Consider the following 26,514-nt stretch of genomic DNA (forward strand, 5'->3'; position numbering starts at 1 on the left):
TAAAAACTTTATATTTTTTATGATGCGCGCCATTGCGCTTGTCAATATTTGCTGTTGATGAAGTGCCATTTTTACACTGCATCAACTCACATAATGATAATTATATTGATGCTTACCAAAGAGGTTTTACAAATAGAACCTATTTGATGCTTACACATCATGCATTGAAAGACTATCTAGAGCGAACTGCTGAGCGGGGAGGCCCAAGGGGGGGGGGGGGATAGGTTGCTGCTCTTTTCTGCTGTAAGAGCGTGGTCCTTGAAGTCACTGTAGGCTATAGGGCCTATTGTTTACAGGACAAGTTCGCCTCAATGTCATGTGAATTAAAAGAATGCAGCAATGCTAGTAAAATACATCAGTTAAAATTTGAGGAAAATCGGACAATGCATTCACATGTTATTACTTTTTGAAGTTTCCGCATTGCCGCCATCACTGGATAAGAAGACTACTACAACTTGTGATGTCACATGTGTATAGGCGCTATTTATTATAAAGAAAATATACCATATTTTAACTTCTCTTGCATAATCAAAGAGAAACTTGACTCGCCTCTTTTAGAAAGCAGGTAAAGTCGAAATGTATGTTGTTGTTTTTTTCCAAAAAAAAAGACTTTTGTGAAATACTCTTTTTATTTCCTTATATCGTTCTGTAACTGTAGTTAGTCTTCTCATCCAGCAGTAACTGCGCAGAAACTTCAAAAATATATAACTTTTGAACGGATTGGGATTTTCGTCAAACTTTCACTGATGTGTTCTACTAATTATAATTATTGCCTATGTACATTCACTCAATCCACATGTAAATAAAGGCGGACTTATCATTGATATAGCCGAGGAATGAAACGAGAAAGAACCGTTGAGTACTACACCTACCTGATATCAAAATGGGGGAAGGGGGGGGGGGGGGGAGGGGACAAAGACACCCCAGCCTCCCACCCGCCCCGGCCGTTTCTAGCAGTTCTTTTAGCCGCCCATTGAATGAGCTGTCGCGTGGAGAATAAATCATTATCCTCAACAAAATTTTCCGAAAAATATCTCAGTTGTGTTTAAGGTCTCGAGGCCCTACTAAAAGAGGATACTGTTGAAGCATGCTATTTTATAACATTATTCTAACGTTGGAAAAGATCGTTGCATACACAGAATTAAGGTCTAGAGATGATGGCACATAACAAAGAAATTGAAGACCTGATGGTAAGAACGACCCAAGTCCAATTTGGGCAAGTTTGACATGAGAAATATTGAAGACCTGAATATAAGAACGACCCCCGCACAAGTCCAATTTTTAGCCAAATTCAGTTTGACATGGGAAATTGTAGCTTATGCATGGACTCATCTTGTGTATAAATCATAAATCCTAATTACCCCCGGAAGTGCCTGACATAAATGAGTTAAATCTTATATGAATGTAAAAATGAAGGACTTGGGTCATTCTTACATTGATTGTTGACAAAGACAACGCTGCAGAATTTTCTGAAGAGCGCCATCTTTTGGAAGAATACAGAAAGTAGTAATCCTCGAGACTGTCAATCGGAACACAAAGTTTACGATAAGCTGCTGCTGAACCCGGGGCAAAATGTCAGTTCAAGCTTCGAACGTCCATCGTCGAACCATGCGGAAGGCCAGCGTGAGGCAGAGTGTAACTCCCCTGGAGCTGCTGATGTCCATGGGTTTTCCTAAACATCGTGTGTGAGTACAGAAATATGGGTTTTTATGGATGGGGGATAACGTTTTCAGGGACGTTGATTACACGGTGGTTGCTGGAATAGGCATTATGACGCCCACGAGAGGTATGTTATGATTTTGGGTGTTCCGCAGGGAGCCGCGTCCCGTATTCATCGGGCTAAGTCAACCCGGAAGTGCCGAATCGAGTAACCCCGCGAAACGAAACCAAACTGAGGACGTAGACAAGTGAGGTTTGGTGTAGCTAGCAACACGCACAATCCTGAAAATTATCATATTCCTTGTCTCATCTTACCACCATGCAATAGCCCGAAATTCCTGTGCTTTGCAGCATCATTTAGAAAAAAAATCCAAAATGTAAACACAACAAATCCTTCATCTTTTGTTGTTCATGAGTATTGAGTTTACATGACTGCATGCTGCAGCAGCTAGCACTCAGCAGGTGGCTCAATATTCATAATCATATAGAACTATTGCACAACAATTGTGATAATGGTGCAGGCAGTCAAGCATAGATTGATTAATGGTGATTAAAATACTAGTACTTGGGTTAGGATGGCCTTTTAAACTGGGTGAATTAATAATGCAGACACCTAGCCAGTATGAAAAGAAAAGCTTCCAAAAGAGACTCATAAAAACGGGTATCCACAGAGACTCCAACCCCAAGCACCTTCTGATCTGGAGATTCTCCCGCCTGAAACCCCTTACAAACGGGAGACTCCAAGTTGATGTGTGCGAAGCGCGAAGTTCCTAGGGTTTTAGATGTTCTCTGGTGCTATCTAAGGCTTATTTTTTCAACATTAGCAATAAGTAAGAAATCCTTTCCACCGGGAGACACAGAGCCAGGGCGGGAGAAATCAAATCTCAAACGGGAGAACGGGAGATTTTGCGAAAATGGGCTTTCGGCGGGAGATCTCCCTTCGAAAACGGGAGGGTTGGAGTCTCTGTATCCACCACTTGATCTGAATAAAAGTTTACCAGTGAGAATAAGAGTGTGTACAATATTGTAGACAATATGATACAAAAATATTGAAAACCCCTACAAGTGCAATATTGTTAAATGTTATGATATGAGATGATAAAACCGAATGTTTTAGATAATTTTACAAAACATACAGGTAACATTGCTGATGTTAACATAGACCATTGTCATTGGTCTATCTTTGTAGCACATGTAACAGGTAAGCTGTTTCCCATGTGTATGCCACATACCATAAAAGTCACAGGAAAAAGAAATACAGGGAGGGAGGGAGAGAGGGAGAGAGAGAGAGAGGGATCAATAGAGAGCTGGGGGATGGAGATGGGTTTACGATGTGCATGAACAATGACACCATGTATGCGTAGATGAATTGAGATCATCATTTTTTTAATAGCATGTCCTGATTATTCGACTAAATTCCATGATAAGCAATGCTTTTTAACCCATTGAGGACAGGCTGATTTTGCCGTGCAACACACACATATCCAATAGACCCTTGCCCGAGTATACTCGGAACTCGTCCTCAACGGGTTAAAGAAACTTGGAATTGTGATTGTGAAGTCGAAATACTTTTCATGTGGTTTCAAAACCAATACTGTTTGGTTCTAGGGCAATTAACCCAGACCATTCCCCTGACCCCATAACCCTAATCCTGAACCTAATCCTAACCATAAACTCAACCCTAAACCAAACCGTAACCCAAACTCTAACCCTTAACCAAACCCTAACCCTAACCCTAATCGTTACTCTAACCTGCCTTATCACTAACCAGTAATTGGAGGGGGGGGGGATGAAGTAAGGTTCATTATTCTGAAAATTCATTAATCTCATAATGAAAAAAAAGTTCATTATACAGAAGGTTTGCTAATTTGAAAACTAACTATTATTTGGAATTTTGAAGATTCGTTCGTGTGCATCTTCTTGTCATTTTTCAATTTTAAGCGAACCTTCAGAGTAGCGAACATCACCCGAAACATTTTGTGCTAACTAGTGTAAATAAATTAATGTACAGGTACATGTAGGCCCTACATGTAGATCTGTAAACAGTCATGACTAGACAGAAGTTTTTAATGTGGTACTATCGATCCTTCTACTTTGTATAGTGACCACCTGTTTGCAACAACCCTTTGCCCGTACAAGGTGGTACTATAAGCACTTGCCCAATTACCCAGAGCAAGTGAAAATTTAAGTAAAGTCAGGCAGGTGTTTTGGAACAATGAGAAAAAATACTTGCCCGAAGCGAGCAAGCAAAAAGTTTTGAAGCCACCTTTTTTTTCACCTTTGCCCTCTTTTATATCCTTAAATCTACATGTACACATAGGAGTTTTTCTAAAGACAGACAGAGCAATTTACAATAGTTTAGTTAGGCATCCTGTCTTCTTCGCATTCCTTGGATCACAAGTTTTACTTTAAGAGAGAATGAACCTATCGTAAAGTGCTTGATTTTTTTTTTTATATTGGGTCTATATTTCACGCACGTTGCCTTGAGTGTCGTACAGAAAGTACACTGTGAAGATTTGTGTACCGGTACTTTGATGCCTTTTGGCACATATGCTGTGCCTGTATCAACATCATAGTCATGTGTCTAGTTTTGCAATAATAAAATGTTGGAGCAAAGAAAAAGATGGACATTTATTATTGTTTCAAGGTCAAACAGTTCCACATATGCCTCCTGCTAATCAAAAAGTATTGTAAATTTAATGGACAGGGTTTTGCCAAAGGCATAAAGTGTGTAGCTCTTTACATAAAGTTTAGAGTACCGGGTAGGGAAAAAGAAACATGCACGCACACATTAAAAGTGATTCTATACTCTCTATGATATCAGATGGTGTTTTAGCCTTCAGCATTTTTACAACCACTGAATACCACCCTTTAAAAAAAAAAAAAAATTCACAAGAATTTCAGAAGGCAGTTGTTTTCAGTCTGTCAGTCAAGAGATGCTTCATACAAGGAATCGTGACGTTGCGACAGTTGACAGACAGCCCGCAATATCTCGATTCGATACTGAAACCAGTAATGGCATACCAGATGGACCCATTGGTAATAGGGCTCAACACAAACTGCATGACACAATATATCATGATTAAACCCCATACAAATATGTACCAGGGTATGTCTCTTAACCCCTTTATACCTTTATACAACTGATACCTACTTGTAGGTTTCCCACATGCATCCACATATAAAGTAATGTGGGCACTTGCAGGTACACCACAGGCAGTTCTAATGACTGCTTATAGAATCAGTATCAAGTCATGAATTTGCTGTAAAATGGTAGGTGATTACAAAATTCTTATCAATATTCAAATGAGTGTGTTGATGATGTCATACCCTCACAATTTTTTTTTCTTTTATGTGGTATGTGTTAAGTCAGAAAAAAATTAGTTATATTTGGCTATAAAGTGATACAAGTAATACAAGTAAGCATGTTCCCATACCAAGTTAACATATTTTTTCTTTTTAATTTTGGGTGGTTTTAAGGCAAGTCTTATGTTTATACCTGTAGCTAAAATATGAGATTTTTTGTTATTTCTGTACAGTGTATATTATGAAATGAATAAAAGATGTGAGAGCATGACATCGTCAACTTGCTCATTTAAGGACTGGTCAAGAAGTGATTTTAAAAAAAGAAAGAAAAGTTAAGTTTCTTTCTGATTTTTGTCATTTTTGTATCATTCTGAAGGGAATAATTCTCTCTTTCTTTTGGAGTTTATCATTTTTTGGGTGGATTTCCTCTTTAAAGGCATACCTGTACTTTTCGTTTTCACTCATACTGAGAGTGCATAATTTGAAACACAGTCTGTATTTCAATGACGCACCACTAGAATCATGAATCAAGTTATACACATTTTAACCGTGGCACACATGCAGTGTATGTACGGTATGCAAGCTGGAATTGTGGAGGGTGATTTGAATCGTAAAATTCCAGTTGTGATTTAAATAATGGTCCAGAGGTGTTTCAGAATTATGGTACAAGTAGGAAGCAGTCGTGTGGGGGGATTGACCTCCAAAACACGTTTTTTGGGGCGGAGCTCATGGTGACCTTTCAACTGTTTCTGTTTCTGCACTCCTGAAATGCTTGTACTGCAGTCAAAGTACTGTACATGCTACTTACTTAAACCCATTGAGGATGGTTTGATTTTGCTACAACATCCTATTTATAGACACCTGCCCGAGATACTCCGGACTCGTCCTCAATGGGTTAAGAGTGATAGATGGAGACTCAGAAAGAAGCCACACCGTACAAATGTAGCTTCTCCTTGCCCTGAGTTTAAAAACTACAGAATTCGCAAAACCTTCCTAGGACATGTGCACAAACTACATATTTCGAATTGTAATTGTAATTCAGCATTGCGATAATGTGTCTCGATTGGTGTGAAAACGGTCTTAGTTTTGTGCAGTCATTGAATCTCAACAGGAAATCATGAATGATGATGGATTACATCTCTACACCCCTGTATTGTAAAACGAGGAATTTTCGCGTGCATTTTAATTTCGCGAATTTCACGAGCGCCAAGATTCGCAAAATTAAAATGCACGCGAAAGTTCTTGTCTACACTATACGCATTGAATGCCAGTGGCAGTTCGCGAAAATTTCATGCCGCAAAAAAGGCCGTCGGCTCCAATTCGCGAAAAATTCATGCCGCGAATATGTTTTACAGTAGTCATCATAGTACTTGTTATGAAATGCTTGGGATCTAAAATGTACAAGTATGTGTGATCCGAAGTCATGCTGGCATGTTTCCTCATCCAGTGATGACTCTTGGAGAATACATCAACCTGACTGAGCTGATATTCTACTTAACCCACTGCATGCTACATCAATTTCCTATCCCTACATGTACACATACGTTGTGTAGTACAGCTGTAGCCTATAGTGTGAAATATGAGCATGTTTGACTCGTTGATACAGAAAGGGTTAAAGCACTCTGAGCACTGTTTACATTTAAACCAACAACCAAATATGAGCATGATGCTTGTTGTGCATTCCCCATTACTGCTACACAAGTGTTGACGTGACGCCTACACCTATACATACACATTGTACATGCCACCACGTGTGATCATGTGTTACAGTGTACAGCATCAGACACTGTGACTGTTAATTGATGGAGCCAGGTGATTGATAGCGTGTATCTAAAAGTCATTTCAGAGAAGATTCGGTGCTCTCTGATGAGTACCGATGGTGCTCTCCTCAGCATCTGTACCGACCCGTTGAAAATTTATGATAAGATGAAGATTGTCTTGATCAAATCCGATGCCTGTTTTGTTGTCGGGCCTTGTCCTATCTATTTCAAATTCAATTTTGTTTTTAATGTGTGCACATCATTGAGGAGCCTTTTTTTCCCCCCTGGAGAGGATATAAAAATATTTTGCTACCGGGTGTTTATGTGGTACTCCCCCTCCATCCCCCCCCCCCCCCCCCCCACCCCCAGGTGCTCTACATGAAATTGCCACCAATAGATTTGGGGTGGGGGGGGGGGGGTGGGGGAACTGCCTTTTCCATTACAATTGACTAAAAACAGTCGGTCAAAGTTACACACTAGTCTCTTTTCAAGACTTGTATTCTAATAGTTTGCTACCATTCCATCATTTAGCTGTTTCCAACTACAGCCTGACATTCTCATTTTTTACAAAAGTAGGATTGAGCACTTTAATACCCGGTACTGTTGAATGTAGGCGGATTTCTGGAACCAAATTTACAAGATATTGACAACTCCTTTTATATTTTATTATTGTCAATTTTTTTTTTTTTTGGGGGGGGGGGGCAGAGAAGAAGAATGTAGACGGATTTTCTTTCTGCTTGTGGTCAGTGACTTTCTGTCGACTCCCATGTCTAGCAAGTGTTGGGTGAGGTACAGCTTGTATCTTTAGAACTTGATGTTCGTTCAAAGAGCACTTGGCAGTGCATTCTGGGAAGTGATGGACCAATACAACTGTACATGTTTCCTGTGCTCATCCTGCGGTGTTATCATGAAACCTAAAACTCTTAATTTCCTCTTTTAGTAGAGTGAAAGTCTTGGTGAAAAATCAAAAGAATGCAAAGATAAAATTGAACCTGGTATAAATGTTACAGTTTGTTTTTATCTTATTGACTAGGGGCCTGTTTTCAGAGATTTCAGCTGATCTGTTGAAGTGATTTTTTCTTTTGTTTTTAATACCTCTGCTAGTACTCTGCTTTTGAGTGGCAGATCATCGAAGGTGCCTTGTCTAAATATTGGTAACCTTGTGTGTGTGTGTGTGTGTGTGTGTGTTTGTGTGTGTAGCCTTGAGATAGAAACTGATGTACAGGTAGGAGCATTTATTTGCCAATAAACCATAAACTGATATAAAAATCTCACACCACATAGGCCGTACATTTTTATGCCTCCACCACGAAGTGGTGCCGGAGGCATTATGTTTTCGGGTTGTCCGTCCGTCCGTCAGTCCGTCCTTCCGTCTGTCCGTAATGAATTTTGTGGACAGGGTAACTATCAAAACCTTTTGAGGTATCCCAATGAAATTTGGCATGTATGTGTATTAGGGAGTGAAGTTGTGCCTATCAACTTTTGGGTGCACATGCTCAAGGTCAAAGGTCAAGGTCAAATACATAAAATTTCACTATTTTCACCATATCTATGCAATGCCTGAAGATATTTTCTTGAAACTTAGTATATACATGTATTGCCCTATTAAGATTCTCTGGTGAAAGCTTGGGTCATGAAGTCAAAGGTCAAAAGGTCAACTACATGTGAAAATATTAAAACCGGAACTTCACCTTTTTTCTCTGTACCTTGGAAATTGTTCAAGGTATCTTCATGGAACATACATGTACTGACTGGCAGTGATTATCTAGAGAATTTAGGGTTCATGGGGTCAAAGGTCAAGGGCAACACTTCAAAATTTTACTATTTCCCTCATGTTTATGCAGTGCCAGCAGGATTATTATTATTTTTTTTTACACTTGGTGTATGCATGTATAACCTAGTAGAGATTCTCTGGAAATTTTTTTTCTTTTGTTTTTGCCTCAAAGGTCAAAAGGTCAAAGATCAAATGAAAGTGCTGAACTAAGTTTTTCTTCCATATCTCAGAAGTGGCTCAAGTTATCTTGAAACGTACTACATACAAGGCGTGTATGCATGTTCTGCCTGACAGTGATTACCGGTATCTTATGAATTTAAGGGTCAAAGGCCAGATAGTACATTGTCCACATGTACTATCTAGACCTAGGAGAATCATGCATTATGGCGGAGGCATACCAGTCGCCATAGCGACATTTCTAGTTTTTTGAAAAAAATGCTTCTTTCTCCCCCATCCTGATTTTCCTATTCAAAGGCTTGCCATACAAACTGTATGGCAATAACTATATTTCATTCAATGTACCCTTACAAATAGGTACAGTGCCATCACAGTTTAAAGCAAATTGAATTGTAGTCAGGATGCTATGGACACAGTGCAAGGTCACATGATCTTAAATGCACCCAGAGACGTTAGCTACAGTACGTTCACACACTGTTTTTAAAGGACAAGTTCACCTTCATAAACATAAGGATTGAGAAAATGCAACAATATTAGTAGAACACATCAGTGAAAGTTTGAGGAAAATTGGACAATCGATGCAAAAGTTATGAATTTTTTAAATTTTTGTGTTGGAACCGCTGGATGAGGAGACTACTACAGTTTGTGAGTCATATGCGTACAACAGTATAAAGGAAATGTAAAAGAAAATTCAACATATTTCCACTTTTTTCGCATAATAAAAGAGCACTTAACTTGCCTCTTTCTAAAGGCAGGGGGAATAATATTACCCATAACATTTGTCGGTAACGAGTCAGGGGAATGTGTGCTTTTTTCAAAAGATGGAATTTTGTGAAATTCTCTTTATATTTTCGTTATATTGTTGTACGCATGTGACATCGTACACTGCAGTAGTCTCCTCATCCAGCGGTTACTGCACAAAAACTTTAAAAAATCATAACTTTTGAACGGATTGTCCGATTTTCCTCATACTTTCACTGATGTGTTTTACTAATATTGCTACATTCTCTCAATCCTTATGTTTATGAAGGTGAACTTGTCCTTTAAGTTTAGGTAGTTTAGGTCGAACACTACAGAACTCTTGATGATTACTTAAAGGACAAGTTCACCTTCATAAACATAAGGATTGAGAGAATGCAACAATAATAGTAGAACACATCAGTGAAAGTTTGACGAAAATTGGACAATCGATGCAAAAGTTATGAATTTTTTAAATTTTTGTGTTGGAACCGCTGGATGAGGAGACTACTACAGCTTGTGAGTCATATGCGTACAACAGTATAAAGAAAATGTAAAAGAAAATTCAACATATTTCCACTTTTCTCGCATAATAAAGGAGCTCTTGACTTGCCTCTTTCTAAAGGCAGGGGGAATAATATTACCCATAACATTTGTCGGTAACGAGTCAGGGGAATGTGTATTTTTTTCAAAAGATGGAATTTTGTGAAATTCTCTTTATATTTTCCTTTGTTGTACGCATGTGACATCTAAGTTATTCATACACTGCAGTAGTCTTCTCATCCAGCGGTTACTGCACAAAAACTTCAAAAATTCATAACTTTCGAACGGATTGTCTGATTTTCCTCAAACTTTCACTGATGTGTTCTACTAATATTGCTACATTCTCTCAATCCTTATGTTGATGAAGGTGAACTTGTCCTTTAAGTACAGTGTAGCTGTGTGTGGATCCACTTAAAAGTTAACAGTCTTAAAATCTAATAAATGATTAGAACCACAAGACATCTTATTAGGGTTTATGCTCTATCCACGGGCCTCAGGGGGTCCCCATTTGCAGTTTCGCTCCGTATGGACACAATAATCAAAAAACTTTGAGTTATCGTACACTTCGCTTCTTCCAGCTCAACCTCCAGTTGCGCTATTTTGTATGGGCATAAGGTCATACAACCTGTAGCAAAGACTCTGCACTTCCAGTATAATCATTGAGTGGGATTCACTTGTAAGGTGCGTGTGTGAGCCCGCACCGTGAATTCATGAGTGGAGCTACATTGTACATGTATTCATTGGTTGTTAAGTTTTTGATCTTAACTTCAAGTTTTCTTAATAGCAACTGCATGTAAGCATAACTATTGTATGAACCGTACGTCATTGTTAGTAACTTAGTTAATTAACAAAAAATCATTATAATTTGAGTACCTTGAATTTCTGTATTACATATCCCTGATACAAATCTGACAGCAAACTTCTTGTGACCATCACAAAAATTGCAGTCTATTGAGCAGTCTCTTCTTGCCATTATAATGGATGACTTTGTGCACATTTACTGAGCAACTTTTACCCACAGTGTCATAATTCTGTGAATGACCCTAATGTGCATAGATTTTACATAACAAATTTTTTTTTTCTTGGTTTGCATTTCAAAATAAATACTTTGTGTTTCACTCTTCACTTGTATACTTGAATGAGGAACAAACAAATGCTTCTTATCTACCACCACAACTAGCAAAACAAAACAAAATGAGTTTGTTAATAATCAGAAAAATACATACACATAAATGATATACAGAGTTTTTACATCTTCAGATACTGTACACATGTATGTTGGTAGCCCCAAAGTACGGTAGCAGTGAACCAACATGTCATTTTTAACTCATAAAACTGTGTGTGGATTAGTAATCAGGCACACTGGGCTCATTCCACAAGCTGCGGTGTAGGAAGGAAATGGGGAAGTGGCGAGGAATTCGAGATATCATTAATTGCCTATCACGGCCTGGTCCCGCTGCGTGCATTCCCATTATGGAGGTAATAGCTTTTCAGATGCAGCCCCAGTTGCATAAGCAAAACCACTTACGCCCAAGCTTTTAGTTTCAGAGCTTTTTAACACCAGACCCTGCCTTCGGAAGTGGCAAAGTGGTCTGACAGCTGTGTTTTGTAATCATGAGGAAAGTTTGTGTTGGTATCACTGTATCAAATGTTTTGGGTGAGGGGGAGTATACTAGTGTATGAGTTACATTGTATTACTCATCAAAATATCAAAAAGAAATGCCTTGGTTTTCAAATAAATGAGCACTGGATGTTAGATTCTCAAATTAAAGTAATAATCATCTGCAACTGTAAAACTGTTAGAATTGACTGGAGAACATTGCTCCTATGTAGCTTTAGCTGTGCTGTTGTTCTGCTTTCTTGTTTACTCGTCCTTTACCTGTTGAGGACAGTTTGATTTTGCTACATCACGCATTTCCCATAGACGCTTGCCCGAGTATACTCAGAACTTGTTCTCAACGGGTTAAACTTGGAATGAATCAATCACCTCTGGCCCTTTTTATTCTTTTTTTTTTATGTTTGTGTCCCTCTATAACAACTGGTATATGTAGTTTTCATAATGTCAAAGGCTATAATGCTATAATGATTTCAACAGGAGCAAGCAGATGGTCGTTTTGCCAGACTAATCAAACCAGCAGTGGGAGCCAATACCCAGCAAGAGGACATTTGGGGATTTGTCTAAATCTCTAAGGCCATTTTCACACCTATCGAGAAATAGAATGCTGAATTACAAACACGGTATTGCAGTTGCAGTTGGAATCATTGTTCATTCACACAACCGAGGAAACATTCAGCGATGCTGCAATATTGAATTTCAGAGTGAGGAGAGCTCTCTACTTTGTCTGCATCAAAAATGGCCACCTTGTATCCCAAAGGTCAAACTGACCCACAGAAGTTAAAGATTGCGAAGTTTGGGCCATTGGTACGCATGCAAGAAAGAGCGCGCCATCCGATGGCTGGTGATTGTGATGTAACAGTGCACGGCTAGACATGACAATGGCCTCGTGCTTCGGAGACACCGCCCGCAAACAGATCGAGAAGTTTCGCGGGAAGTTTCGCGAGAAATTTGCGGTCACACTGGCAAAACTTCGAGATCTTAAAGATCGTGACCTTATAGACCGATTCTGTGACGCGCTACATGTATGTGTATTTTTGGCATGGGCAGCGCCATTACTGCGGTGTCTTAGCCGACCCCCCCTCCCCTCTCCCCCATCCCCTTCAGCGCGCGGAATGAAAAACTGATGCATGGTTGTTTTAGCCAATAGGTGTCTCGTACTGAGTGCACGAACGCTTGCTTAGTGCGCGAACCTTTGTTACAAGTGCGCGATAAACATGTTGCCCGGGGGGTGGGGGAGAGGAGGGGGGTCGGCTAAAAGACACCTCAAAATGAGCTCATGGCTGCGCCCAGTGCCACAAATTGTCTGCTGCCCTCAACGAACCCGAATCGGTCTATAAACTTCTCGATCTTTTGCCAGTCTGACCGCGCCTAATGAAGAGAGAAAACTGAGAATAAACACTGCCATCAAGCATACTTTAAAAGTGGTTTCTTTCGCGTACAGAAACTTTCGCGGTTTCCATCGGTGCCAACTTTTTCGCGTGTGTTTAAATTTGCGGTCGGTAATGATAACGTTGTAACAATCGACGAGTTCAAAACATTTTCGCGTGATGTTAAATTCGCGGTTCAACCTCAAAGTGTGAAAAGCGTGAAAATAAAACCACCGCGAAAGAAACCACTTTTACAGTATTTCCTTTTAATAGTTGCTGATCTGTTTTGAGCAATAAATAAACAATAAAGAACGCTGTATGAAGAGAGAACTGGCATAATATTTGACCAGTCGGCACAGAGGCTGGAGCTGTGAGAAGGATGGTAGAAACTTTTGCATTGATAGAAGAATTGATTACACCATATGCCATGTGGTGTGAACATGACACTTTTTCTGGATTTGTGATACAGTTTTGTGTTTGATTAAATCATAGTTGAGCATCGAAGCAATGTTTGAGCATAGTCCCATTTCAAGAGAAAATATGGCTATAAAATGCGAATTATGCATCAAACATGATATATCCTCAATGGATGGTAGACATCATTGATCAACAAGGAAAAATTTTTGTAATCCACATCCAAGAGTGAGAAATTCATGCTCTGACGTATGGTACAATGTATGTATTCTACTGGTTACAAGGCAGCTAATACACAGTGTAAAGTTTTTATTAAAGTGTATTACGCTGTGAATACACTGTATGCAGTGCTCAGTTTTACTACACTCTCAATCTGTAGACTATTCCATTGCATTGGGAAATTGTACTTGACTTTATTACCGCACACGGGAAGTTTCACTGTAAGGTTTCCTCCGCATTGTACAGTGCAATCACGTATCGTAGCTTGAATGGAGAGATAAGGTATATTTCGTATTATATCTAGACTGCAGGTCTGCCGTTTGTGTGTGTGCCTACTATTAAATGGAGGTTTGTTTGGGAAGAGTTCTTTGACCTCTACTTTTATTTCTTTCCCAAATTACGAATGGGGTCAGGCGGGGAGAGATAGTCTAGGAAGGAGGAGAGGAAGGAAACTGGGAGAAAAGTGGCTGTAAATGCCATTAATTTACAAACATTCCAGCCCCAAAATTGCCCCCACATATATAGATAGATAGATAGATCTTAGATAGGCACATCCCTAGTGATCCGGTGCTGCTGCGCTTAAATTAGCCAAGGTTGCTCTACTGATTTCGTACCCCAATAACATTCAACTTTGAGGACGTTTAGCAAACGGGCAAGCCTCCTTTGATCGGCCAATGGGAGGTGTTCAGGTTTGGCCAGCGCAGGGATCACTAGTTTGTCATGGAGGTGACTGTTTGTGGATCACAGTTTTGTTCACGCATGTAAGTGTACTTGAATGATAATAATAATAATAATAATAAGTTGAATTAATCTCTGCTGTCTATCCGTCTGTCTGTCAATTACATGTAGGTTGTAAATTTGCTGTCCGTCAGTTTGTTTGTCAGTCTTGTTTGCTACAGGTGTGCATACATATTGACAATGACACAAGAAATGGCCCTTAGCGCTGTCGCGCATAAATGCCATAAAATGGCACGGAAGTTTTACAAACCAATACGCGCAAAAAATTTCAACTTGCTGTAGTATAGCTGCGCGCAAATGCATAATTTAAGGATAAGCACCTAAAGGTGCAGTATTTGGGCAAAACATGTTTTTAAATTTCATAATTGAGGCACTTAGGAGTGGAATTCAGAAAACATTTTGCAAAACTACATAGTTATGGGTCTAGGGCAATTACCCTGTGGGCAGTTACCCCAGACCCTTGCCCAAACCCTAAATGCTATTCCTAATCCTGAACCTAATGCTAACCCTAACCCAATCTCTAAGCCCTTACCCTAACCATGGAGGTACTAGTACCTCCTTGCTCTAACCCTTGCCTGGATATGCTTCATACCTCAGAATTCATTCTACGATGTGGAGGTAAAAAACTCAATTTTGGTACTTTATGCCCTAGGGGCCCTTTTCTCGAATTACAGCCTATAGATGGTATACAAAATATATCAGGGCTGCCAACCCCCTTCCATGGTAGGGAGTTTTGACAATTTGGGATTCTGCATTTACTGGGCTATGGCCTCGTTCTTGGCAAATGTGACATGTATCACAAGCACCCGCAGTATGCTGACGATGCATTCAAGTCTAAAAATCTTATTTTTCTATCATTCATCTTTTTCGGTGTCAATGAGACAATCATGTCAAAATGAAGAACCAGTAGGGCTTAAGAAAAAATGATAAACAAAAGACCCCCCCCCCCCCCCCAAAAAAAAAAAAAAAAAAAAAAAATGGAAAAAAGGCTATTTTGTGATGTAGGCCTATGATTTGAGAAATGTGTGGGAGAAACCTGATTGAAACTAGTGTCTCACCTTTGAAACTTTACTTTGTAAAGCGTGAGAGGTGGTAGAATATCATGAACATACAAACCAGTTCTTTTAAGTATTAAAGTCTGAAACTGTACCAATTTTGAAAACAAGATTTTACATTTTCTATTTGTATCAGAATTATATCCAGGGCTCGACACTAACTTTTATTTTTGGTGGCCCGATCGGGCCACCAAAATCATTAATTTTTATTTTTTGGTGGCCCGAAAGTAAAATCTGGTGGCCCGAAAAAAAAATCAAGAAAAATATAAGAAATACTAAATCGGTCCTACTGAACATAGAAAATGAAATATTAAGTATTACTGAAGTGATACATGTACCCATGTCTAAAATAAATGAAGAGAAAATTTAATCATCTTACCGTTATTCTGAGTTCTAAGATTTAGCAAATAGGCTTATAGATTATTATAAAAGTTGATGCCTATTTAGGTGGTCGAAACTTACGTTTGAAACGATAGAGTGGGAGCATTTGCAGACATTTGTGAACATCCGACATCTGTTTTGGCATTATAAAGAGCTGGAAGTTACCGTTATTCATTTCTGATTGTAAAAGCAATTATCCAACATTTACTAGTATTTTAACACCGTACGGAGCCGAATGTTCCTATTAATTATTTTTTTTTCAAATGTAAAAGCAAAGAACTGACATTCATTTTTGCATCTCACGGAGCTAAATGTTATCCTTATTCATTTCTGAACGTGAAAGCAAACATCCCCAATTTATTTTAGCATCTAACTGAGCCGATTGATACCGTTAATCATTTCCAAATGTAAAAGCTATAATCTGTTATTTATTTTAGCATCGTACGGAGCAGAATATTACCGTTATTCATTTTAAAATTAAAAAAGCAAACATCCAACATTTGTTTTATTATCGTACGGAGCCGAATGTTACTGCTGTCCACTTCCGAAAGTGAAATGAATAATTTATCTGACAATTTAGCATTGTACGGAGCCGAATTGTACTGTTTTTCATTTTTGAACGTCAAGGCAGACATCAGGCATTAAATATTTTACCATCAAACGCAGCTGAAAGTTACTGTTATTCTTTTCGAAATGTAATAGCAAATATCCGACATTCATTTTAGCATCGTATGGAGCAGAATATTACTGCTATTCACTTCCGAACGTAAAAGCAATCATCTGACATTTATTTTAGCATCTTCCTTAGCCGAATGTTATTGCTATGTACTTTCGAAAGTAAAAGCAAACATCCGACATTTATTGTCCCCGCCGAACGAGTTCGAGCAGGGGACTATGAAACGGGCTCCGTACGTGTGTGTGTCCGTGTGTCCGTCCGTCCGTCCGTCCGTGTGTCCGTCCGTCCGTCCGTCCGTCCGTCCGTCCGTGTGTCCGTGTGTGCGTCCGTGTGTGATCAAAATCTTCAATTTGCTACTTCTCTGTCATTTATGAGCCAATTTTGATTCTGTTTGCTTTATATGATAGCACTACATGGGAGCTTTGAAACTTCTACACAGAATTTCAGTCGTGACCTTTGACCTTGACCTTTGACCTATATTGTACATTTTGCTACAAAATGCTACTCCTTCGCCATTTCTAACCCGATTTCGATTCCGTTTGCTTTATGTGATGGCACTAGGTGAGGGCTTCAAAACTTCTACACAGAATTTTGACCTTTGACTTCTTTGACCTTTGACCTTGATTTTTTGACCTATATTGTACATTTTGCTACAAAATGCTACTCCTTCGCCATTTATAACCCGATTTCGATTCCGTTTGCTTTATGTGATGGCACTAGGTGAGGGCTTCAAAACTTCTACACAGAATTTTGACCTTTGACTTCTTTGACCTTTGACCTTGATTTTTGACCTATATTGTACATTTTGCTACGAAATGCTACTCCTTCGCCATTTTTAACCCGATTTCGATTCCGTTTGCTTTATATGATTGCACTAGTTGAGGGCTTCAAAACTTCTACACAGAATTTTGACCTTTGACTTCTTTGACCTTTGACCTTGATTTTTGACCTATATTGTGCATTTTGCTACAGAATGCTACTCCTTCGCCATTTCTAACCCGATTTCGATTCCGTTTGCTTTATGTGATAGCACTAGGTGAGGGCTTCAAAACTTCTACACAGAATTTTGACCTTTGTCTTCTTTGACCTTTGACCTTGATTTTTGACCTATATTGTACATTGGCTACAAAATGCTACTCCTTCGCCATTTCTAACCCAATTTCGATTCCATTTGCTTTATGTGATGGCACTAGGTGAGGGCTTCAAAACTTCTACACAGAATTTTGACCTTTGACTTCTTTGACCTTTGACCTTGATTTTTTACCTATATTGCACATTTTGTTACAAAATGCTACTTCCGGCGGGGACATATGTTACGCACCGCGTAATTTCTACTTTTCCTTGTTTAATCATCATTCGGGTTTGAATATCATTGTTATTCATTTCCGAAGGTCAAAGGGGCAAGGGATCATTCAACATTTATTTTAGCATCTTCCGCAGCTGAGCTGTTATTGCTATTTACTTCAAACCTGAACGTCAACATCCGGTATTTATTTTACTATCTATATGGAGTTGAATATTATTGTTGTTCATTTCCGAACGTCAGAGCAAAATTAATATCCGACATCTATTTTAGCATCTTCCGGAGCTGAATGTTGTTGCTATATACATTCGAACATAAAAGCAAACATGAGACATTATTCTTATTATTCACCTGAACGTGAACATCCGGTATTTATTTTACTATCTATATGGAGTTGAATATCATGTTTATTAATTTCCGAACGTCAAAGGGATCATTCGACACTTACTTTAGCATCTTCTGGAGCTGAATGTTGTTGTTATTTACTTTCCAACGTAAAATCAAACACCCGGCATTTATTTTCTCATCGTACGGAGTTGAATATTATTAGTATTCATTTCCGAACGTCAAAGCTAACATTCCACATTTATTTCATCATCTTCTGGAGCCGAATGCTATCCTTATTCATTTCCGAACGCAAAACCAAACATCCGACACTTCTTTTAGTATCATACGGAGCCGAATATTACCGTTATTTATTTCCAAAATAAAAAGCAAACATCCGGCATTTATTTTCTCATCGTACGGAGTTGAATGTTATTAGTATTCATTTCCGAACGTCAAAGCTAACATTCCACATTTATTTCATCATCTTCTGGAACCGAATGTTATCCTTATTCATTTCCGAACGCAAAATCAAACATCCGACACTTATTTTAATATCACATGGAGTCGAATATTACCGTTATTCATTTCCAAAATAAAAAGCAAACATCTGACATTAAATTTTAGTATCTTACGGAGCCGATTGTTACCGCTGTCCATCTACAAAAGTAAAGGCAATTATCCGACTTTTTGGTGGCCCGATTGGGCCACCAAAATCTTCATTTCTGAAATTTTGGTGGCCCGACGCGCGTTTTTGGTGGCCCCGGGCCACCGGGCCACCGTTAGTGTCGAGCCCTGATATCATAGGCAGACTGTTTTATTGCTTTGGTTCTGTTTCCTCAAAATTGATTTTTGTTCAGGTTACCCACTAAAACATGAGTAAGATTGGAAATATTTGAAGCAGGGCTATAAGTTGATTATGACATTTTTCAAATCAATGTTGCAGTATATATTAATTAACATAATAATAGGAGTCTAAAGTTTGTACATGCATCATTTTTGTTTGACATAAATTGCATGGAAACGAGACTAGATCTATGGGTGTGTCAAATGTGATGTCTGCTCATTCTGGATGTGGAATCTTGTATGGATCTACATCGTGAAGATGACATCATGCTCGCATTTCTCTGGATTGCTCATTTCCTTTTTAATCAGCTCGAATCTGAATCATGCCCATTTACACAGTGTTGCACAAAACACATTAGGTGTACTTAGAAATTTATTGGGGGGGGGGGGACTACACATACAAGTTGCTCATGAATACACACCATGTCAATTGGCTTCAGTGGACTTTCTCAATACATGGTACATGTCCCCTGTGTCTTTACACAAAAGAAATACAGACTTTTGAAGCAAGATTGCTTTAATACCAGTTAATATTAAATCAAGTAAAACAATTATTAAGAATACATTCTATTCTACTGTACCAAGCAAAAAAAAAAAAAAAATAATTATGTTCTTAAAGGGGATGGCTAGTATTAAACTGATCAGGTGGAATCAGTGGAATGCTGGGGGATGTTTGTTCCAATCCTTGTTGGATTCATTTAAAGGGTGTGTACAGTTCTGGTCAAGGTGAGGATTTAGCTTTTAACATTTTGCGAGATATTCAGAAACCACTTTATGAGATGTCAAAGAGCATGCAATTCTAAGGGGTATCAAAAGTTTACTTGATGAAAATCGGTTATTAGGTGGCCGAGATATCCAAAAACAAGGTGAAACAAAGAGATCCTACTAAAGTTGTGGCCTGTTGTCTTTTGTTAAAATTAACACTTTTTTGGATATCTCAGCCATTTGAAAACCAATTTTCATCAAATAAACGTTAAATCCTTCCTAAAATTACATGTTTTTCATATTTCATAAGAAGTTTCTCTTTATCTCACTTAGGAATGTAAAAAATATGAATCCCCACCTCAACCAGTACTGTACAGCCCCTTTAAGAGTACATGTACATTACAAGTTTTCTATTGTTGGTGTGAAAATTATTTGCTTCAGAATGGTCTCATTATATGTATTCAAGTAATGTGCAGTTAAATTTTTCCAGGTTAGTATGCCTGTACAGTGACAGGGCGATCGTTAATGGGCCATTAACAATCTTCCCGTCACTGTACAGGCATGCTAACCTGGAAACACAAACAAACCTATACACACAGACTGAGTGACGATGATGGGAAAGATGAACTGTATGTAGGGATACAGTATATAATACCGTATGTCCCCCGAAAAAAATTACACCGGTACTCTCCGCAACATTAACTTTAATAAAGTAGTCAATCAATCCAAACACAATTTCAGGGTATGAAACCGTAACTCATTGCCTAACTACATCTTACAGAAAACCCCATTCAATTTGCTTCAGAGGTCAAAGAGAAATTTTTTTGTAGAGCATGTCAGGAATCCCTTCCCTACAAGTTATGTCTGTTGTGTTTACACATTAATATGCAGTTCCAAGAGCATCCAAGTGCTAAACTTGGAAGAATCAGACTCATGATATGCTTTACAACAATCCACATTTCTCTGCAACCACTTAACCAAATTGAATGGGGTTTTCTGCAAAATAGAGCTAAGTTGTCATATTTTAAGACCCTGAAGTATAGCATTCAGATGGTTTAATCATATTGGATGTTATTTAAATCCAATTGTATTTTTTTTTTGACATACTGTGTGTTAACCATTTGAATATTATCATAAACAATATCAACACTGGGAGGTGTGTCTACATGTATGTTTTCTTTCATTGTTAGAGAGACTAGATATTCTCACTTATGGAAACCAGCAAAAAGGAGGATGAATGTGAATGCAGATTAAATTTGAAGGAGATTTCAACATTATTCTCCAGATTGCCAGGAAGTCACCACTTGCTGTCAAGTTGCTTGCTATAGTTTACAATTTTACAATGTTCTTCTTCTTCTTCTTCTTCTTCTTCTGATTAAGTCTGCCTCCTTCAATAGACTGAAGATTCTTGCATTATAGGATATGGTCACATGAGAAATGCAATACTTATTAGCATGTCAAGGCCATTATACAGACAATTCGCAAGCTGTAAAAACTCAATGTTACTTGTGATGGCTGTTAGGTTACATTGTATTGAAACTGCAACTAATACCACACAATATTTACAGTTGTAATCAATGGAAATGAGTGTGTATTTATACACATACATGCATGTACAAGTTTTGTACTTAACTGTTAAAGGTAATGTCAAACAAATGGGCAAAAACTGTTGTGATATAAAAGAGTGAAATAAATTTTATTTTATAGTCTCTTTTGTGTGGGCTCCATGTCATGCAGATCCACCAACCTACATTGTACCAATTCACCCATGAGTCATATCATTTATAAGGCAAAAATAATCTTACAGTATATCACGAAGAGCACAAAGGTATTGTTTACCTCTGGGAGGAGTGATTTTAAAAATGTTCAAGTTTCCTATCACATTAGTTGAATATGTGCAGGTTTATAGTTGTATTACAAAATATCCTACCATATAGAATTTTGGCAATAAAGCCTAAAATATATGGAGATACAGATGTATTGCTATTTTTCTCAATAAACCATGTAGCCAGAACTTCTCGAGACAAATTTATTGTAAATACAGTGTTGTTCTAATTTTGTACATTTAACAATACATAGCATTAATTATACTGATTACAATTTTTTTTTTTTTTTTTTTACATAGGTTGTTTCTATCCCTAACTCACAATTTAAAACTATTTTGAAGCGCTGAAGCTTGGTTTATGTTTCATCTGCAATTATGGTAAAATGTGCCTTTTGTCAAAGAGCTGTAGAGCTATGCCTATAGACCGATTCTGTGACGAGCTATATGTATTTTTGGCATGGGCAGCGCCATTACTGCGGTGTCTCAACCGACCCTCTCTCCCCCACCCCCTTCCGCGCATGGAATGAAAAACTGATGCATGGTTGTTTTAGCCAATAGGCGTCTCGTACTGGGTGCACGGACGCTTGCTTAGTGCGCGAACCTTTGTTACAAGTGCGCGATAAACATGTTGCCCGGGGGGCGGGGGAGAGGAGGGGGGGGGGGGGGGTCGGCTGAGACACCGCGTAATGAGCTAATGGCTGCGCCCAGTGCCACAAACTGTTTGCTGCCCTCAACGAACCCGAATCGGTCTATACAGCTGTATCTTGGTCAGCAGGAAGATCTTTACAAATTTAGGAGTTTTGTATTTCAAGTTCTTTTGAATTTCAATGAATACCTAAGGCCTATAAAAAGTAATCTACATCTAGATAGAAACAATTTGCAGTTATCAGTTGTATGTCATGACCACAGATTCAATTTTATGATTATTGTCCGGCAAGCTGTTGCTAGTTTGTATGAACTACAAACAGCAAATTAATACAATGTACATGTACCATAATGGTACCATACACTGTATGATTTGCTTTATCCAATTTGTGTAAGTAAACATATATTCAGGTTGAAGAAATACAGAGTTATACATTTAGGCTGAATAACTTTTTAATAAATGAGTACACTTCATGCATGCTTATGTAATAAAGCAAAATCTGTGAATAAAAAAAAAAAAAAACATTTATATAATTTTTTTTTTGTCAGAAGAAAACTCAAAAGGTGTTTCCTATTGTGTTTTTTTTTTGTTTGTTTGATTATTAAACTAGTACAAACTTTGCATGTGGCGTATTGCCTGTATTGTCATGAGCAAAGATCAATTTTTTAAAAACATTTTCTTACATACAGTGTATAATTGCAGCGAATATTGTTGGTTTGTAAAGCCTATTGGCTATGAGACAATTGATGTATCAATTTTCTCATAGAGTTTAAAACGTGAAGTCGTGTGGCCCGCCCAGTTCGTGAAAGCAGCTATGTTAACCTACATGAATATAGCAAGAGTTAAAGTGATTCTGGCGCCCATGTTTCGTAGCTCGACTGTGTCTGATCAACCCTCTCATCACTGGCTTGTGAGTAATACATAATAGCATTGTAAGTGGTGAATGATGGGAGTCGTCATGTCGTGGGGACCATGTCATGTGACAATGAGTGTAAATTGATCATGCTATGAACGGCTGTTGTCTGATGGGGTCCATGCCCGATCGGCACATGCCTTGGGAAAACGCCAATCCTCGGAGTGCATCGTGGCAGGAAGTGCAAAAATTGTCTTCACAAAGAAGATTAATTAAGTGTTCATACATTGTATGAAGTCTCTTCCTGCGTGGATTGTTCAATTCATGGCTGCCAAAGGAAATTATCAATTCTCCCTGTAAAAGTAAACTGAAGTGTTGAGTGAAACTCAGAGAATATGTAGTTGAAGATTGGACAAGCAATGACAAGTCATGAAATTTTATCAAATTTAACCTCTTGAAGACTAGTCCCGATTATACTCGGGCAGGTACTGTACAATTTTGTACCTAGGGGAGATGAGTGTTACACGTGGTACTTAATGTAGCAAAGTCAGCCAGTCCTCATGGGTTATTAATGCTCAGAACTTGCTTTCCCTTTATAATAGTGAGGTGGGTGAATTTTCGCTCAGAATCACTAAGGAATAAAGTAACTCCCTTCCCCAAGCAATGGCAAGCAGACAATCTTTCCCCATTTGTAGATATTGTATGACGTCAATTGTGAGTTGAGGTATAAGATTACAACATGCATGAAGCCTGTTTTGTTTTGTTTTGTTTGTTTGTTTGTTTCTTGCAACTGCTACTTTAACTTCAAGTGAACTTGTGCAACATTGAACCTGCTTTGTGGGAAGAAACAAACAAATGAAATAAAAAAGGTGTTCAGTGAACATTCAAAAATCCTTGCAGCTTTAATAACAATTGAGAATGCATGAGATGTGTAGTATAAAGACTGCTCAAGGCATATTCTTCCGTGTTCTAAGGACAACTGTGTAATGCACTAGTCCCATATATTTATAATCATGTTGGAGGTAACAACTACACAAAAATTGCATCGTGCATGTTGGTGTCTGTGTGTACAACACCTGATCAGAGCTGCGTTTTGAGCAGGTAGCACTGTCTATAGGCCCTACATACCGTGCAGTAAAAACTCTGTAGTCTGTGATGAATGTAGCACATCAAAATCATTCAAGCTTGTTTAGGGTGAGTGAAAGCTTGACTATCCATTCTGGCTTTAACAGGATGAATTGAGGAAGTGAAGCCTTTGCCATCGATTCCGAGAGTTTGTGGAGGAGAAAATTAAGCAACATTGAGCTCGTTTCGCACAGCATTGGTTGCAAGCCACGGGAGTCACATGTCCTTGCTTTTCTCCCTTCTCAGGTTCACTGATATGATAGATTCGTTGAGTAGTAGAAGACTTCACGCTGCACCACATATTCTTTCTGGAGTATGTGAGTGGCCCTGAAAAGGGCCTATATACCCAATCCCGACATTTCCGCAAGCATGTTCTCGCCGTTCTCAAGGGAAGAACGGCGAGAACATGCTTGCCGAAACGTCGGGATTGGGTAGGGCCTATTCAGGGCCACTCACATGCTCCAGAAAGAATACGTGGTGCACCGTGAAGCCTTCTACCACCCAACGTTCTACCACCACGGAAGCCTTCAAAGATTTCATGATAGATTCGTCCTGCTCATTGAGCAATCTATCCCCTTTCTGTTTTGAGTTGTTGATTTTTTAACTCACCTGAGCTGAAGGCTCTTGAAGGTGAATTATTGCAATCACACTTCGTCTGGCATCCGTTGTTCGTTGTCCGCTGTGCGTAAACTTTTTAAATTTTCATCTCCTTAAAAACCCCATGATGGATATAGCAGGTAGTATCCCTGGGGCGATAGGATCTCAATTTATTCAAATGCCCCCCCCCCCCCCCCCCCCAAAAAAAAAAAAAAAAAAAAAAAAAATGAGGAGTGTTTAAAAATCTTCTTCTCTAGAACTAGAAGTGACATTTATAGCTGAGTTCATACTATGAGTTAACATCCAATGTTGGTAGTTCAAGTTTGTTCATGGCGGATCCAGGGGTGCGCGGGAAGCAGAGTTCAGCTGAGGTCCGTGTTGTAACAAGCGGGTGTATACTGCATGGAAGTTGACCTTGGCTGGTCGGAGCTATGAACTATTAAAATGCGTTTATCTATAAAGTAATCTCAGAAAAGTGATCATGGTCTCAAACACCTTTCAAAATGCCCTTTGAATGGCATCTCAAATCAACATTATATTTCTAAACATGATTGAAAACATGGTTGCGTTTATCTATTGCCTGAAAATGGCTAAAACGCGTTGAGGATCATGATTTTGCCTCAGAAAATTGTTAGATAAACACACCCTCAGAATAGTTTGTGAAACTGGACATTTCAGTAACATCATCATTCTGTCTTTTTTGTCATCATGAAACAGACGGTAATAAACCTGGGCAGTCACCACAATTAAAAATTTGTAAATTTGCTCAGTTTCTTCAGTTAAAGAAAAGTGCTTTCCTTATTCCAATGCTTTCTTTTAAATAGCATTGATATCTTTTTATTTGTTATTATCAGTTCGGAAAGTTTTCCCCTTCATGTTATTTTTTTATTTTTTTTTTTTTTTTTTTGTACTATAGGGGAATTATTTGATGTCATTGATGGTTTGTCACGAGAAAAAGAAACACAACTGCTATCTGCTTTGGTTGATGGATTGGTTACTGTCATATCCCACAGAAAGTGAACAAAGGGTACTAGCAGGTAATCTATTTGTATCCACTGAAAATGATGCTAATGTGGAGTGTCCAGGTTTCATATCTGTAGTCTTCATTCCAGACCTACAACTTACTGAGCTTCATAGCCCATCCTTCCTGGTAGACCTTGATGGAGGGCAAATCTTCTAATTTGTTCCTTTTCTCATGTTAGGTTCATGTGACAAATTCTTCAATATTATTAGGATACTATATCAACTCAATTTTGATGATGCACTTTAAGAATACAGTGTATGCATACAGAGGGTGAGAAAGGAAGGAAAAAGCAGACAAAATTCTTCCAGATGATAAATATAATCCTTGTCAAGTTGTGTGTTGTGTGACCATTGTGCTAACGTTGATGGCATTTTGAGCCAAGATGTGTGAAGTTTCATGTATGAAAGGTTCTTTTTGTGTTCATGCAAGTGTGTCCAAGCTTGCCACCCTATTCACACCCACAAAGTATCTAGGACTGATGCACAAGCTGGCCCCGTAGTCCTGAGCCTCATTTATTGCTGTACTCTATGTGCATTTTATTTGCCATAAGTAGGCAATCCTGCTCCATATCCCGCTTCATAAAAAAGTATTGTCTTCAATTGCATCCCTTAAAGCAGCCAGTGCATTGGGTGAGAGAATTGTTGTTGCTCAGCTGACACAAGGTGTTGACTGTAGTGAAAGCCTTTTTGATCTCATGTGGTTGTCTGTCAGAACAAAAACTTCAAAACTTGAAAGTAAATGGTGAATGGAATTTGTATCACCAGCCTCTGTGAAAAGTGGGTTAGCTCGTCTAAAAATCTGTTGCTCGCTACTCAGCGCATACCTAGTGCTGGGTACAAGA

At 38.6% G+C, this 26,514-nt stretch overlaps 1 protein-coding gene across 1 annotated transcript in view; it reads left to right on the forward strand.

The window, feature by feature from the left end:
* The first annotated feature begins 1,566 nt into the window (after positions 1-1,566).
* LOC139711924 (ubiquitin-associated and SH3 domain-containing protein B-like) overlaps positions 1,567-26,514 on the forward strand; it is a 54,575-nt gene continuing 29,627 nt past the window's right edge. Inside the window, exon 1 of the mRNA XM_071623769.1 lies at positions 1,567-1,685. Coding sequence (XP_071479870.1) covers positions 1,573-1,685 — 113 coding nt within the window. The 5' untranslated portion in view covers positions 1,567-1,572. The remainder of the gene's footprint in view (positions 1,686-26,514) is intronic.

The sequence above is a fragment of the Diadema antillarum genome, unplaced genomic scaffold, assembly GCF_040938485.1.
Source record: "Diadema antillarum isolate AM-2024a unplaced genomic scaffold, OU_Dant_1.0 seq00001730_RagTag, whole genome shotgun sequence".
NCBI lineage: Eukaryota > Metazoa > Echinodermata > Echinoidea > Diadematoida > Diadematidae > Diadema > Diadema antillarum.